At 38.0% G+C, this 17679-nt stretch overlaps 1 protein-coding gene across 2 annotated transcripts in view; it reads right to left on the reverse strand.

Annotated features, from left to right (window-relative positions):
• The window catches only part of itga6a (integrin, alpha 6a), a 31538-nt gene extending 30629 nt beyond the window's left edge, over window positions 1-909 (reverse strand). For both annotated transcript variants that reach the window (XM_084725150.1, XM_084725151.1), the window contains exon 1: window positions 605-909. In XM_084725150.1, coding sequence (XP_084581276.1) covers window positions 605-804 — 200 coding nt within the window. In that variant the 5' untranslated portion in view covers window positions 805-909. The remainder of the gene's footprint in view (window positions 1-604) is intronic.
• Window positions 910-17679: the final 16770 nt, after the last annotated feature.

Consider the following 17679-nt stretch of genomic DNA (forward strand, 5'->3'; position numbering starts at 1 on the left):
TTTAGTCTCAGTCCAAACCTCAAATATATTTCATTTACAATAAGAGAAGCAGCAATTCCAGAGAGTGACTTTTTTGTCTTGACAAACTACCTGATTGGTGATCAAGATTGCTGAAAATTAATTTTGAATGTCAATCATTCGACTAACGATTTGTAATATTAGGCTAAAGGTCTGCTCTCAGTGCTCCCTCAGTTTGACCTTACAGGCCCATTTGCATCACAGTTATAACCTTTGTTTATTCACTTGTTGTCTTTAGGCTCCGTACCGTTTCATATTCAAAGCACCACAGGGAGACAGACCACCTCTATTGACAATTAGAACAAAAACACGCAGGATCTGACAAGAAACACCGTGGGCTGTGGTCGAGTTACTATACAGTGACTTTTATAGGCTGCTGCAACGCCTCACATCTTACAAAGTCAGAAATATTTAAATTAAAAAGATGTTTCCTATCACAGATTACAACTTTAGACAGAAATAAATGAGGTTAAGGGTATTTAAAAGTTAAATTTCTAATATTTCTGTGAACCTGTCCACAGCAGCACTTTCAAATAAAACACAGATTAAAGATGAAATGTCCAGTTATTAAATAGAAATGACTCACATTCTTTTATCCGGGTTGAGCTGCCGGTGCATGGCCAGAGAGAAGCCGAACAGACTGCCCTCCTCGCCCTCTTTCCTGATGACATGCCTGGTGTCCAGGTTGAATCCGAGCACCGCAGCCGGCTCCAGAAAATAAGAGTAAAATAAAAGTGCAAGGTGAAGAGCAGAGGGTCCTCCCTGCAGCAGCAGCAGCAGCGGCATCGCAGCTGTCCAGATGTGTCCAGTGTTACAGTCCAAAGTTAAGAAGAGTCGCGGTGACCCTCCGCTCTCCGCTCAGCCCGCTGGGTGCTGGATGACTGAAGAGAAGCTGCTGAAGGCTGAAGATTCACTTGTTTTACCGCCGACGGGATCTGCGCTCCTGCTCCACAGCGCCCCCTGCGGACACCGGGAGCAACAACGGGAAGGCTCCTGCCAGAGTAAAGGGACAGTCAGTATTTTTTTGATCATAATGGGCTGCACAGTTAATCGAAATATTATCAAAATCGTAATATGGCCAAGTGAAATATCATGATTTTAATAGTTTTTTTTCAGTGAAAATAAAAATTATCATGCAAAAATGATCATTCCCCACCAATTGTGAATCAGATTGCAAAATAATCACAATATAATATTTTTTGCAACATCTTGTAGCCATAATTTGATATTTACATATTTCTTTTCTTAAAATTGAAAGGACAACCAGCGATAATAATAATTCAAAATGTCAGACTAATTCACTGTGCAGCTGTAAACACAAATAGATCAGCCAAATACATAAAGTGTCACAATTCAAGCATATATTTTTTATTAAGCACTGCAGGTCAGTCATGAATTGATTGTCTTTGCATTTTATTTCTGTACCTTTATGCTAATATATTTGGTATTTTTGCACGTTTTCTATTTGTGTGAATTAATTTGCACAAACCAGCTGGCTTCACATAGATCCTTTCTCCCAGCACACATTTTGATTTGTCACAGTTGTTATTAATAACTTTAATAATGTGCTGTTTGTTGATCTCGATTGTTTTAGTGTGAGTTGCAGAGTTTTGGAGATATTGGTTGTAGAGATGTCTGCCTTCTTGGCACTTGGCTTGTGGCGCTCAATGCACCAAAAAATGATTTCAAAAACTCAAAATCAGCATCTCTTCCCAGAAATCAGGACCCAGTTACTCTAAATAATCCACAAACCTTGTTGTGAGAAGTTTCATGCAGGAACTACCTTCATACAGACAGTGGCACGAACTGCTGCTGAGGTTTCAAATGTATTTTTTGACACTTTGAACACCACAAGTTGAGCGCCATCTAATTCCATTTATATTCACGAGAAGGCTGACATCTCTAAAACTCTGCAACTCACACCAAAACAGTACGGATGGATCAACAGTAGCACTACAGGCCAGAGAGAAAGTATGTATTTTTGATTTTAGGGTGAACTGTCCCTTTAGGTGTCCCAGTAAACCATGGCAGTGTGACAGTGGACCAACATAGACAACAGCAGGACCCTTAAACTGAATCAGCTAAATGGAATTTACCCACCATTAAAGTTATCATTTATGGCCGTGCTTTTCCTGCTGTGAAAACAAGCAAACCTGAATTTAGTGTAAGTCCTTGCACAAGAGAATCATCAGTCAATTTGAGACAGAAAACAACTTCCAGGCTTGAACTTTATTTTCTGCTCACACCTGCAATAAGCAACAGACAGCTAAAACACAACTGCTGATAACCTGATACCATTCACCTGCAATAAACATAATAAAATAAAATTAGACGTGATAATTTAGAAGGATTATAGGACCTCTTATGAGGCCGTCCGACAGGGTCACAGAATAATATATACAAATTTGTTAGACAGACTGAATATTTTGCTGAAATAAAGGCAGAAAGTCTAAAATACATCAGAATTCACATATTGGAACTTATTCATGTCCATGTTGAAAATAAAATGAACTTACTTCACTAAGAACCACAAACTAATGCAGACTTATCGCTGCTTTGCTTCACCGTAGTCCTTGTCTACTGCTGCTGCTTCACATGTGAAATGTATTTTATCGTGCTATTTGTTTATTTATCAGGTTATTCTTGGCTGACAGGTGAGCTGAGATGTTTGGCACTGCTGGCTCAGAGGATAAAATAAACAAATGCCAGAGTTACTGATAAAATTTTGACCTGAAAACGGTGCCTGAGATGATTGAGCAATACTAGAATAGCTTTTGATATATTCAATACTACAAAATCAAATCTTATACCTGTGTATCATGCATGAAAACTTTAATTTATGGGCCAGTTTTAGCCTTTTCCTTCTAAATGTCTTATTCAGCGAGTCAAAAAACACATAATGCCATTAGAATTTAACCATGATATGTGAAATCTATATTTTATAATGTTGTATGTCAGAAAGGGCAATGATCTGCAATTGGTTTTACAGATAATATAAAAGAGGACAAAGGAATGAGCGAAGGAGCAACGTTTGTTTTGCTATTTTAGTTGGGTAGAAGGAGCAGATAAACAGCAAGTGTTACTGTCAGCTGGACAAATAAACCTGCAGAATTCAGGCAAACAAGGACACGAGCTGCTGCTGCAGGTCACTAAAAGGCTGAACTATCTTTGGAATAGCTGGAATTTCAGTCACTTTCAGGGTTTATTGGAAAAATCCTTGTTTGCTGCATGACTTGGACAATACATTCTGGTTTTGGGGTTGATCATCCATCCAAGAAAAATGGGATAAAATATTAACATACGCTCTCATCAATAACACCTGCTGAGGACCGTGTTCATAAATAAGTAATAAGCAACCATGCAGAAAAGATTTAGTGGTTCTGTGTTCATGAAACAAGTGAGAGGTCATCTTTGTAGTTTCTGTGACATTAAAGAGCTTTGATGATCATCCAGATTTAAGAAATTCTCTCACAAACAGCTTCACAAACTCTCCTCAAGGATCTTTTTCATTGTTACTGAGACGTTATATGGTATTAAAGCGATATGAGCTTTCCACCCACCAGCAGCAGAGATCTGAGGCGGCAGCTTTGTTATCATCAGACCTGCAGGAAACATAAAACAGCCTCATTGTATCGGCCGCTCACTTTTCTCAGTGTATCTGCTGGTGTTTGATGGTGGCGTGAAGTGTGAATCAGCCTGGGCCACAATCTCACAGAGCAGAAAGCAACACAATGTGGGCATTGTTGAGGTTAGAAAGCTCTCTACGTGTGTGTGTGTGTGTGTGTGTGTGTGTGTGTGTGTGTGTGTGTGTGTGTTGGCAGGATGTGGCTGGGGGGTGGGGGGTAGAGGGGTGGTGGGGGTATAAGGCTTTTAACCACTTTCCCAATTGTCGCAAATGACTCGGGAAGTTCTAGTGTAAGATATGTGAATGGCATCTCTGTTACTGAGGGTTCGGGAACAGATGCATCAGATCTGAAGGGGAATCATCTGAAGGAGTGGCTCATTCAATCATATACCAGTGCTTTAAAATACATAATGTGCACCAGCAGTTCGCACTTGTCGCGGGAGATCTGAAACAAGAAGATTGAGCTACGACTTTGTCATTCTTTAATAAGCCTTTGTAAGGGATCAGCTCACAGAGTCATGCTACAACAACCTCACTGCAGGACTTGTTGGATCTGTGGATCATAATTCAACATACAGTTTGGTAGGGGCAAAGACAACACAATGTTAAAAGGGTTTAAAAAACCCACAATGTTATGATATATTAAAATCAGAGCAATAATCTGACTTTGGGGAGAGGGAATGGTTCCAATAGGGCAGGGGAATGTCAGTTTTCCACTCGCCAAGGGGGAAGGGGGCGAACAGGCCAAGGTCAGCTTTGCCACACTTAAACGTCACTTGATTTCAGACCATGACCACTAGGCCGGCATCACTCTTCGAGCTTCTGGAAACCCAAGTTGGCCTTAGGGCTGCAGCATGTAGAGTAGACCCTGACCTGCAGATAGGAACACACAAGAGAGGATGAAAGACAGTAGTGTTTGCAGCATGTAGCTTAATAAATACCCCAGAGAGTGAGGCACATTCAATTACACTTGCCTTCAATTACTACCTGCATCACAGCCATTGGCTCACAGCAAAGTGAAGTGTCCCTCCACCTGCACACACAAAAACACTCCCAATCAGTGCCAATAAAATGTAGGTCAGATAGTATGAAGGTGCTGATACTGTTACAGTACAACCAAGTGAAAGGTGTCTGGGAGAATGACAGTGAGAGACTGATGATGGGAATTAATATGGCAGTGTATCTAAGCACAGCTTATCACGTAGGCAGAATGTTCTGAGGTTAAAGACAGTTTCACTTCCTGGTGAAAGTGTCAGGTTGTCTCACGCTGAAGACAGAAGTACAGAGAATTAAGTCAAGATTGGTTTCCTGGTGCAATAGTCATAATAAAGTATGCAAAGGTCATGCAGAGTTTACACGTTACTCACAGGTCAGGTCATTTTCCATCACACACTTTCAGCACTTCATTTCCTATGGTCTCCATTTCTCCTGGTTTGTCTTGAGCGACATCTCATAATCAATTATTGATTATAATCATTTGACTAGTTACTGGAGTTGATGATGGGACTTTTCCTCTTTGAGAATTTGAGATAGTTTCACTTGAATAACTGGCCAAATATCACAGAGATTAAATTATTTAATATTTCACTAACATTCAAAGATTAGAGAAGAGTCCAACGTTATTATAGAAATTTGCCTAGAAGATCCCGGAGAACCCATTAATCCCTCAGATTTATTTTGTGGCCCTTTGGAGGGGAACCACTGGACTTAAATAGCTCCACTGACCACTAGTTGCAGACTGATTCATTAGTATTATCTACTCAGGAGAGTGCAGATCCCCGCCAGGCAACAGATGGTGGAGCACCTACTGCAACTGTCAGATTCAACCAGCTGAGATTTGCAAAGTTCTGCCAACATTCATGTTACCTCCACATACATTGTTACAAACTGAAACAAGATTTCTAACTAAAACGGTTGTTGATCAGTTGCGGCCCCTAGTGGCTGGTCAAGAAGAGTGAGAAGTCTTCGTCTTTTCTCAAGGTTTTCAAAAATTGTGAATCCCAGAGGTTCTTCAGTGTACAGCCATTAATGTGCACAAAAAATTGGGCTCATCAGTTCAGGAATATTTGAGATTAGCCGCAGACAAGCTGCAAGTCCTTTGATCCTGCACACATGCTTGCACACACGCACATGTACCTATGCAAGTGAGTGCATAATAAACATAAGGGGAAGTCTGAAGTACATTTCAGTAACTTCTCTGTAGCTACTGCAGGATCATGCATGTGTAACGCTCAGTGCTAATCCAGTAGAATTTATAATTGTAGAATAATAATTGTAATAATAAATGATATGACCTGATCAAATTGTATCCCTCAGTATAATTAAGCATTGATTAGACAGTTATTAACACTGATTTAATCACTATATTTTATCTCAATCCTGATGAGCCAATCAAAGCTTTTATAGGGACAAATACATTTCACACCATGCATGCTCTGGTAAATAAAATTTGTAATGTATTTATATCTATTTTTGCAGGCACAGACAAAATACAGTAGAGGGAAAAAACAAATTTAAGTTAATCAGTACATGCTTGAAAAACTCTAAACTCCTGTTAGCTGACTTCTGTCAGTTTGTGATGGTGATCGTGACGACACAGAGAATGCTTCCTCAAATGATCATATCATCTATGTGTACAAAACATCAGTTGCTTCACTCGCTTGCTCACTGTGGTCTCTGTGTGTGTCTGTGAGCGATAACTTGCCTTCACCTTGTTTCACCCAACCACACAAGCAGCAGCACTTTCATGTCCACTCTTGCCCTGCAGGGTGGTTTTGTAACCCGAGCTGTGAGAGGAGGTGAAGCTGCTCGGCCTCGTATTGTCTCCGGTCAGTGGGAATGGAGAAACCGGAGAGACGGTGCAGGTCGAACAGGTGGACCCCCGCAGGTGACGAGGCCTTTCTTCACAGATTAGCTGCACTTTTGTAGCAACAAAATGAACGCTGACTTGAGAAAGGTCTGTGTGGCCCCCCCGGCCAAATCACTGGTGAAGATATTGAGTTTCACTTTTGGATAAAGAACCAGAGCCTCTTTCTAAAACCTACATATTCCACAGGTTTGACTATTGACAACAGGTGTACAGATGTTACTCAGATCAGCTCAGAGGTGGCAAAAACACACGCACTCTGAACTCAAGAAAAAGTACAGATCGTGAAAGTGGAAGTACTGATTCAACTTTTTTACTGAAGAAAAAGTGAAAAAGTACAGGCTCTGAAATGTACTCAAAGTATAAAAGTAAAAAGGACATTTCTACCGGCTGTTTTTGGACAAAGCTAACTGAACCCCACCTTTTCTCCACAGTCGAGTCTCCCTCTTTGTCTGTTTCATCTTGATATGTTTTCCGTCATTTTTGTCTCATCATTTTTGTGTTGCTATGTCCTGTAACGTCTTTTATCTTGTTTTTTGTCTTTTACATCGTTTTCATGTAGATACATCTTTCACATTGTTTACCTCTTTACGTCATTGAGGGGTTTTACATCATTTTCGTCTTTCTTACATCTCTTACGTAATTTTCATCTTATTTATTGTCACATTGTTTTCTTCTTGGCACATCTTTTACATTATTTTCTTTTTGTTATGTCGTATTTGTCTTAGTCTTTACATCGGTTTTAATTTAAGCCCTTTTTGTCTGATGTCATTTACGTCTTTGATGACGTTTTTGTCTTGTTACATCTTATCATTGTTTCAGGGTGTGTTAAAACTAAAGTAATGAGCCTGGTTTGAAAATGTAATGAGTAGAAAGTACAGATAATTGTCTTAAAAGTAAAGTTAAAAGTTAAAAGTACAGATACCTGAAAAGTCTGCTTAAGTACAGTAACAGTATAGTATTTTGTGCTTACTTTGTATCTCCACTCATGCGACAACATTGCCATCCTCATATTAGCTAAAATTTTAACTTTCAACCATGAGGGAAATATTTTTATTAAAATTTAGGGAGTTACTTCGCAGGGCTGCTTGTGTGAAATTTTGCTTATGAAGTCTTGAGTTATGACTAAACATGTGTTTGGTGGGGTCACAGTGACCTTTGACCACAGAGACCAAATTTGAAGAAAATTCCTTGTGTTACTGAGTTATCATTTATGAGAGTGAGATGGACGTAAGGTCACAGTCATCCTTGACCATTAGCCACCAAAATATAATCAGTTCAGTTCGTTTTCACAAGAATGGGACAGACATGAGGTCACAGTGACTTTCATCATTAACCACAAAAATCTAATCAGTTCATTGTTGAGTCCAACTGGTCATTTGTGCCAAGTTTGAAGAAATTCTCTCAAGATGTTCTTAAGATATCATGTTCACAAGAATGAGATGACCCCAAAACGCAATGCCTCTAGCAACGGCTGTTGCCAGCATGGAGGAATTAAAAGTTTTTCCAAAAATGTAGGTCCTTCAACATGCAGTCATGAATTTTTTACACCTGGCAGAGATAACAACGTGAAACTTTTAAGCAAACAGTCATTAACTACAGCCCAAAAAGTTCTTCTAACATAATTTCATAGCTAGACAAATATTGTAATTATAGCCATTATAATCTAAAAACTAAATTTTAATTGCAAATGAACACAGGTTTTATTCAGATTATTGCTGATAGCTGAATTTCACTAATTTGCTACTTTCATATTAAAATTATTGGATGTTAGAAGCTCTTAAACTGTGGTGAGACAGCAGGATGAGCTCCTCTAGTTTCACAGTAATGAAGTCAAGACAGCAGAAACTAGTGGAGGAAAACCAAACCCAGAAATGATCAGAGAGGATAGGAGGCATTGCCCCACATGCACAGCTGACATAGACATTTCTGTGGTGTGCCAAGCGTAAAACCATACTGATGACTACAATGCAATGCAACAGATGGATGTTGTTACTTTAAATAAAGGACTTCTGTAATACTTAAATTTAGGACCAGTCTTATTGATAATGACATTTATATGGCACACAGATGTATGTAAAATTGATTACATTTCATGCTGATTTAGGAATCCTGAGAGGATTTCACATCTTTGCTGCAATCTGGATAACTCACACCATCCTCGGGAGAGATCAGCGATACCAGTGTTAATGGCTGGATTTCACTGATTTGCCACCTTCATGCTGGAATTATTAAGTTTTGGAAGATCTGAAACTCAAAACCCTGGAGGGACAGAAGGGCTCGCTCCTCGTGTTTCACAGTAATGAAGTCAACAGAACACCAAACCCTGAATGTTACTGGAGAGTCAAAGAAACATGCACAAAATGCACAGTTGGTGTAGGCATTTTTTGGCTGGTGTGCCAAGACATGAAACCGTCCTAATGACCACAATTCAAAGTTAAGACAGATGGCTGTTGATGCTTTAAATAAAAGACTTTAGATAGACTGAAGCCTCTGCCCAATAGTACTGGTAATGACATTTATACTGCACACAGGCATGTAAAATACATATCATACTGATACTACATTCTATGTTAGATTATTAAATCTGGACAAAAGTTTGCAATGACATGAGAATTGAGAGATAGGGACCTACAGCATGATGGTAAGACTAAAATTCATGTTTGTGATTCAATCTGGACAATTCACTCCATCCTTCAGAAAGCTGAGAGTGTTAGCAATGTAATTCAGCAATCTGAAAAATTAAAAAAAGTATGTGAGCACTAATTAAGTCATCTTAGGTTGGGCTGCACCAGCAAAGAGTAATTTAATCTAAGATCAGTTTGAATCAGGGTTTGGTAAAACAAGGTTTAGATTTAAGATTTAAAATGAAACACAGTTAAATAATCTCTGCTGGTCTACATTCCTTAACAAAGCATTACACTTACTAAAGTTAACAAAACTTGACATTTGCTAGCTATATGTAGCAAAAAAGAGACAGTCTTACATTGTTTACAAGCTTGCGTTAGCTAAGACGTTAACAAAACATTTTATTGTTTGCTAGCTAGCTAAAAATGTTACACTATGTGATAGCTAACATTATCTAAAAGTTGAATTAAACATTATATTGTATTCTAATGTTATCTGAGAAGTTAACAAACATTAGGTTGACTGTTGGTGATCCAGAAAGTTAAGAAAACATTATATTGTTTACTAGCTTACATTAGCTAAAAGTTCACAAAACATTACATTGTTTGCCAGTGTTTTCTTAAAAGTTAACAAAACATTTCAACGTGTTTCCTAGCTGGACAAAAAGTTAACAACTTATCATGTTGTTTGTTAGCAAGCTAAAAAGTTAGCCTAGTCAGGCTAGTCATGATGGCTCTGCAGAGACGCTCTAATTTCTCCTCCTTTGAGAACAATAGAATTAATGGAGCAATTTGATTATTTTCCTAAATCCATTCCAATGTGTCTTAAATCGGAGTTTGACAGTTTGGTGCAACATAACTTAAAGTTAAACCGTGATTTAATTGGGTTCAAGAACTAATCCTTGTTGGTGCCACCCAGCATTAGTGGCGACTGTATCCAGAAACATTGAGAGAGGCCTCTCGGCGTTTTGTCGCCGCGGTCCATGGATGCTGAGTGAGTGCAGAAGTTGTGTCTGCATCAGTGGCTGTGTGAAGCACGGCGTTAAATCATACTGTGTGAAAGTGGGAGCAGCTGATCCTGGTCCTGTTGTGACAGTGCCGTGATCCTTTGTAGGGAGACCATCCACAGTAAATCTGCTCCACTCCCCTCACACAAAAGGACTGCTTCCATTTATGGCTCCTGGGTGGGGGGTGTGCCGATGAATCAACAATGAAGGGAGCGGGACCTCTCAGACCTCTCTGAATTCTTTCTCAGGCAGGCCATGCAGATGACACAGGGAATTCTGGGGATTCCTTTGTTATCCCTGCAAAGTGCAAAACCATTTTTTGCTTCAGTGCGAAGGAATTCCCTCCAGGATATATAATCATTATGTCATGACAATCACGTTATACAGCAGGCAGGGAGTTTACTTGAGCTGGGTCTGAAATCACATGTTTTGATATAATCAGATTTTTGGGGAGTTAGAGTTGTTTTCACATCAGGCACCACACAGTTTTTGAATTATTTCAGTGGAAGTACATTTTTCAAATAAATGAAGACCATGTAATAATTAATCTTTTTTAAGGTTAAACGCACAACATGTAAGTTCTGCTGCTAGAGGTCTCTCTCACATTAAAACCATAACAAAAGGCTGAAAAGTAGTTTCATGATGTTGCGATATAGCATAGGATCATGAGAATTATCTTCAGTGTTAAACAGCTACCATTCACCATATTCACATGGCGCCCATTTTCTTCTGACGTCACGCTCAGGGTGGGAATCTCGAATGCTGCTAGGATAATGTCATACTGTAAGAAATTTGATAAATCGTTGGGGTTATCAAATATGCTGTTTTACCTTGAATTATGGCTCCATGTTCCTCTGGATTGTCACTGTTCATTGACATTTCAGTTGTTGGCCTGTCGGGAAGCAACATGAAAATGATTCGTCAGATTTCATACGTTTGTACAACTTGTTTTATTTTATTTTACTTGTGTTTTTCCACAGAGAGAATGCAGAGCTCCTCGGCTGTACCAGTGAGAGCTACAAGCTCATTTTCATTTGTAGTGCCTGGGCAAGAAACAAATAATAACATCTTTGCCAAAAAAACAGAACACAACAAAAACTTCAGCAAAGACAAGCTGGAACACAGCAGTATGACATTATCATTTTAATAACAGCAGTTGAGCTTCACTCTCTGTGTGTATTTGGGATTACACAACTCAACAAAATATATAACAGGTTTTAGTGTTTTTAGACATTTTAATACAGAAATGTTAGATGTTGTAGCTTAAAAGGTTTATTGTATAGCATCAGCAACGGGCAGAACAATTATGTTCCCGCTTTCTTGACTTTATTAGTTTACAGATTGTACTGTAAATGACTCCATGGATTTATTGTCGATGACTCAGCCCTCTTTGAATATGACCGTGGAGATGATGGACCCTGGACCAAACCCCAACCCTTGTTTGTCTGTTTATTTGTGTCTTTGATCTGTCCGATTTTGTATCGTGTTTGTTTTATTTTGTGAAGATCAGTGTTGTCTACGGTGTATGTGGTATGCTAGTATTTTGTTGTCTTAATTTGAATGCAAAAAAACTATAAATATATACATTTTAAAAATTATTGCACTGTAAGGTATAATTTATATATTCGTTAGTGGACTTTAGTCAAACACATTAAACACTGATTGTCCTATTGTGGAGCGTCAAACATTAACCCCACATCTGTTACGGGCTCCAAACTGAACACTTCCTTCCAATTGTTATTGTCTGCCTGTGCTCGTCATTAAAGCCTTTGTTGTTAAAAATAACTCCTCTGCAGGGGAAAAGCCGCCATGACTAATTGTAAGGAAACACATGCTCAAGAACGCCACGCTGAGGGTTTCCAACTTCAACTCCACTCATGTCCGGACACCATGCGGTACGAGCTCAACCTTTCAGACGGAGAGGTCAAGAAACACTTGGTCAATCATTTCCATGTTTGCAAGAAGCGCATGAGGTGAATGTATACGGACGCCGCTGCAGAGGTGTTATTTGCTGACTCTGTGTCTTGAGCCAATGCTTAAAAACATTTTGAATCAACCCCCTACAGCTGCTTGTGTTTGTTTGAAAGCATCTTGTGGATTTACTTAGACTTTTAAGCCAAAGCTGAAAAACTTGCAGTAATGTGATTTGACTAAAAGGGTGAGTTGCCAAGGTGATGAATGCTTCAACAAACCCAGCAGGAGATCAGCGGAGAGAATCCACCAGCAGCCAAATCACTCTACTGAGCTAGAAACCTGCCTGCATTAAACACAACAGGGCCATTACTGCTCTATTGGCCCTGAGTACAGTACATTATGATAAACAATCCTACATTCATTTACCATACCACAGAAAAATAAAAATAGTATATCGACATATTATTGTTACTTCTTATTTAGAATAATCTATATATTAACATTTAGTGTAAATATGTTATATTTTCTTGTATTTTAAAATACTTCACCTTACCAAATTTAGCTGAAGTATACATTTAATAGGTATACTAAAAGACATTTTAAGTAAAATGCAAATATAATAAAATACACATATAGCACATGAGAGTTTTGTTTTATTTTCAACTTAATATTATTTCAGGCATTATTGCACTTAAAGCACAATTAATATAGACATGGAAAACATGAGCACTCCTCAAAATTGAAGCCAAAACATTTCAATCACCCCCTGGTGGTGGGCTGCAGTACAGGTCATAAATCCCTGGTTTCTCTCATTTTATATAGTTCATATCATGCTGAATGCTGAATGCTAAAAAGGGGGTTTCACATAATGATTTAAAGCTGAGCTGAGCTCATGACCAACTTGGCTGCATGTATCGGCAGGAAGTTGAAAGTGTGGCACTACTGTGCAGACTCTGGCTCCAAATGCCGGCACCAGCAGGAGACAGCAACGCTCGTATCCGGGATATTTTGATTTAGGTTTTATACAGTAGAAGAAAATTGAGCTGCAGCGTCCAGTGTGTAAGATTTATGGGGCTTTAATGGTAGAATATGGCAGTCAAAAAATCAAATCAAACATGATAGCATATTTTCATTAGTCTATAATCACCTGGAATTAAGAACTGTTGTGTTTTTGTTACCTTAGAATGAGCCGTTTAAATCATATATTTACTTCTAAGAATTGGGTACTGGGTCCACAGATGGCTTTTATTCAGTCCAATGAGAACTGCTCACCTGGCGCCTACACCAAGAAAATTTTTTAGCTCCTTTTTAGGGAGGGTTAAGCAAGGTGTTTGCAGTCTACAAGTTCTTTGCTAAATGCTATAAATCCTACCTTTAAGTTAAATGCAAACTACAGGAAATACAACTAATACCAATAAATGTTAACAAAAATATGTTGGAAAATTACATATAATACAGTAATTCAAATGTGCAAGCATTATTACTGTTTTGGGGGAAAAAGAGAGCACAATCAGTCATATATTACATATATTAGTCCACTAAAAATAGACTGACGTCATATTGATAATTCTGTCAGATATAGAGGTACAAGAACTATACTGTAATTATACTCATACATTAGGAAAATATACTCCATCAAAGATTTAACATGTTCAATATGCCATCATTAGTTATTGAAAAGTGTCTTCTCTTTTTTGCCTTGGTACATTACAACTAAATACTAAAAGCAGAAAGCAAAGTTTTGGTTTAGTGTGATGTCTGGTTCACTCATTCTCATAAAGAAAAGAAAAAGCTCAAAATTAGCCATTAACCCTGCAAATATCAAGTACCAAGCACCAAAGAGAGCCCTCCTCAGTCAGAACCTCGGCATTATCTTTGAGGATCAGTTGCATCCACTAATCAAGATTATGGCCACATGGAGAGACTTTCACCACACGGAACAGGAGCAAACAAGACTTTATTAATGAAAAATAAAAGCTGTATAAGTGTTATTGTGAAGTATCTCTGTTGAAGTGTGAGCGGTGTCAAATTCTTCACAACTTCTGTCAACTTTCTGGCTGCAAAGATCATTAAAACATCATCATCTTCATTGTTCGGCATATAATGGATGACACAGAATGCTTGAAAATGAGCATTTCTTCGGGTTTATTTAGTTCAGACTTTCCTATATGCCCTTTAATCAATAGCAGCCTTTGTCTAAATAAACAAGTTAATATTCAGTGTAACATCCGCTCTGTGTGCAGAGATGTCCTGTCCTGTTGTACTGGGAGGTGCCATTGCCATTGTAAACAGACAGTAGATGCTGTGCGGTCACAAAGTTCAGCGTTGATTTCTGCCTCTCCTCTATTGAGCTCTGACTTGCGTTAATATTTCTGACACCTCGGCCCATATTGTGCAAATGGTGTGTCATTGAAAAGATCTCAGCTTTTGTTTGCCTTTTGAGCTCCTGCAACATAAAAAAAAAGCAAGATAACAGATGCTCAAGATCAATAACTCCTCCAAATGTCAGGGTTGTTATCTTGACAATGACTTCCTGTTCTGTGCACTTTGTTTCCTCAAGACAAAATGTCAATATGAGCCGCTGTTGCCATTTCATAAGCACTCTTCACAACCTCATAATGGGAACAGAAAGGCTGGAATTATGTATTGGCTGTAATCCACTGCTGAGTGAAACAGGCTACCTAATAATTATATGGACTGTATTATACACTGTCTATATCGCACGAATGTCTCCAATATGGGTATGAGGTGTTCTTTTATTTTAGCTTGTTTGCAAACTTTTGATTCAGTACCTTGTTCGCTCTACTCTTAGGTGTACTTCAGCAAGGATTGTGTCCTTTATGTCCTTGGAGCTTAATACTTTAGCTCTTTTTTTTTCAAACAGGATCCTTTTTATTTCATCTTGTGGTCGGTAAAAACAGCTGGTCAGTATAATCTGAATTGAGCAATATAATATACAGACAGGGCAGTAACCAGGATTTTAGATAAACTGAGGTCAGGAGTTAAAATTCCCCCTTTTTTTGACCAAAAAAAAATTTAATAAAATCAAAAAGTTTCTCATCATTAAAAACTGTCATATTTATAAACTCATTTACCTGTCATCTAACTATATTTACTGTAGTGTTGGAAATAAATGATTTGTCAAAACATATCTTTAACTAAAAATGACATTAAAATCTTTTGTAAGTTTATTTAAGGATGTATTTGTCATTGTGGGAGTCATAATGCAGATTGCATCATGAAATTCAAAGATTTAGAGATTCACAAATGAATATTTTATATACCTACTGCATCATATGTTGACATAAAAGAAGGCAAAAAATAATAACTAATTATGTGTTATTTCAAATACATAAGAAAACAAATCAAAAGCTTGCAGAATGAAACTGGGACGGGAGAAAAGCGAACAAAAAATATGCATTGTCAGTATTTATGGGATTGTGGATGTATGAGCAGAAAGAATTAAACACACAATATATAAGTTCTGCCACTATGGGGCCTCTCTCACATTAAAACAATAACAAAAGACGTAGTTTGATGTATCTGACGTATCCTGTGTTTTCCTGGAAGGTCCAGCAGCTAGTAGGAAATGCATTGTTACCTTGAGTGATTTATGTTTTTCTTTGGCTTTGATCATTGTTGGAAACATTTAGGGTGATGTAAGTTCACAACTCAACAAAACATATAACATATAGTTATACACATATATCGCTTTAAACATATTTAACCAAAGCCATCCTGCAAAGGTCACCTGGAACTCATCCAAACCCAGATTATTTACTTCAACTGTTTTCTTTTTTGTCTTGTTTTTGTTTTTTCTCTGCTTCACACGCTGTCACTTGTTACTGTCTGTGTCCCTCTATGTTTTTGTCTGTTTGTATTGTCAGTATGTCCATATTGTCTGTGTGTGTGTGTGTGCACTAATTGGTGAATGAAGGGGAAAACTGCAAGGTCATTTTTAGGTCATCTTTAATCATGTGTGGAAACTTGCCAACTTTTTTCTCCCATTCAAGAGATATTAAATAATGGATGACAATTTTAATAAGCATTAGGGTCAATTATTGATAGCAGAGCAGTGCTGCTATTACATACGGTGTAGTTTTGTCCTGTTTTACATGAGGAATAAACAAAAATGAGACAATATGAACTTGAAGAAAAGATGCTGAAAATATATGTAACGCTGGCAGACTGGTGCTGAAGGCCAAGTCAGGAGAAGCTCCTGTAAAAATGTGGATTTGGAATGCATGATAAAAGCCGCTTACATCTGTGTGCTGTCATTTGGCATCATTTTCATGTCAATGAACACTGGGAAGACCCACTATACCAGCTGCTCTGCAGCCGAGGAGAAAACATCCAAATTATAATCAACCAACTGGGCATGACTGTGAAGAACTGGAGTAGTAATAACAAGCATCTATTTCATGAAAGGCTGAAAGAAAGGGTATGATAAGAGCCGTGTACCTGATGCCCCAGTGCTGTTGTGAGTGTTTTGGCACATCCTGATACTGACTGTGAACTCTGAGATTGTGGAACTATGTTGTGAAATCCTCCCTGACCGTTATCTAAAAATCTGATGACTTGTGCATTCTCCAGAGGAACCTCCTTATTTTTTCAATCAGCTTTTGAGGCTCTTATTTTCCTTGTGATGCATCTGAATATTTTCCCTTGAGCTTCACTGAACTCCCATCAGAAAACATTCAGGATCACAGTTACTGTGTCTGGCATGTATGTAACTATCCTTCTATGGTACGGTGTTGCCTCTGGGATACATACCTGCGTTTGACCCCTTTACACTCACACAATACATGAGGCAGGACCCTCAGGAAACTAATAGCTGTGTTTTAATTTTTCACATGACTCTCCTGAGGTCATGTTGAACCCCCCTTTTTTTTAGTGCCTTCCTCACACTATTCAGCTACATCATCTCTCTCCAAAAAAAAGTATTTTTACATCATCATTTTACAATATGGAATTGTTTGATAACTATGTGCTAGAAAACTGTTAAAATGTAAATGTTGCCTTGAAGTAACGCATGTACCATTATTGATTCCTACTATGACATTTTTGGTATTGTGCATTGTTTGTATACTGTTCAACCAAAGTAAGATAGGGTGTAAAGCGCATTGACGAGTATTTTATTTTATTTTATTTTATTTTATATCATAAACAAGTGAGCCAAAGATGCAGCTGCACAACAAAGAGACGCACATAATCTCATTCATTTTTATAGGCTGTTCTACAATGGTACAATGTTGCCTGAAAGTAATGATCAGTCAAACAAACAGAGTTCATATTTGATGTTTTTATTGTTTTGTTTTGTTTTTATTTTAAATGGCACGAATTTTAAACTGGAATATTTTACAGGACGATTGTAATAGTAGTTTTTTCATTATGGTACAGTGTTGCACCCTAAAGTAAAAATATTTCTTGAAAATTTCTTCAAATTGTGTTTACTTTACCAACATTTTTTTTTACCAAGTGGCATCGCAATGTACACCATAGGGGGTTAAATATAAAGACCCCTTTACCAGGGAGTCAAACAAAACTCACCTTTGCAACAATACTGAGAGTACTATGAAAAGTTAATCAAAAAAGAAAATAGTTTGCATTTTCAGCTCATAA

The sequence above is a fragment of the Lutjanus erythropterus genome, chromosome 8, assembly GCF_056507025.1.
Source record: "Lutjanus erythropterus isolate fLutEry1 chromosome 8, fLutEry1.hap2, whole genome shotgun sequence".
Lineage (NCBI taxonomy): Eukaryota > Metazoa > Chordata > Actinopteri > Lutjaniformes > Lutjanidae > Lutjanus > Lutjanus erythropterus.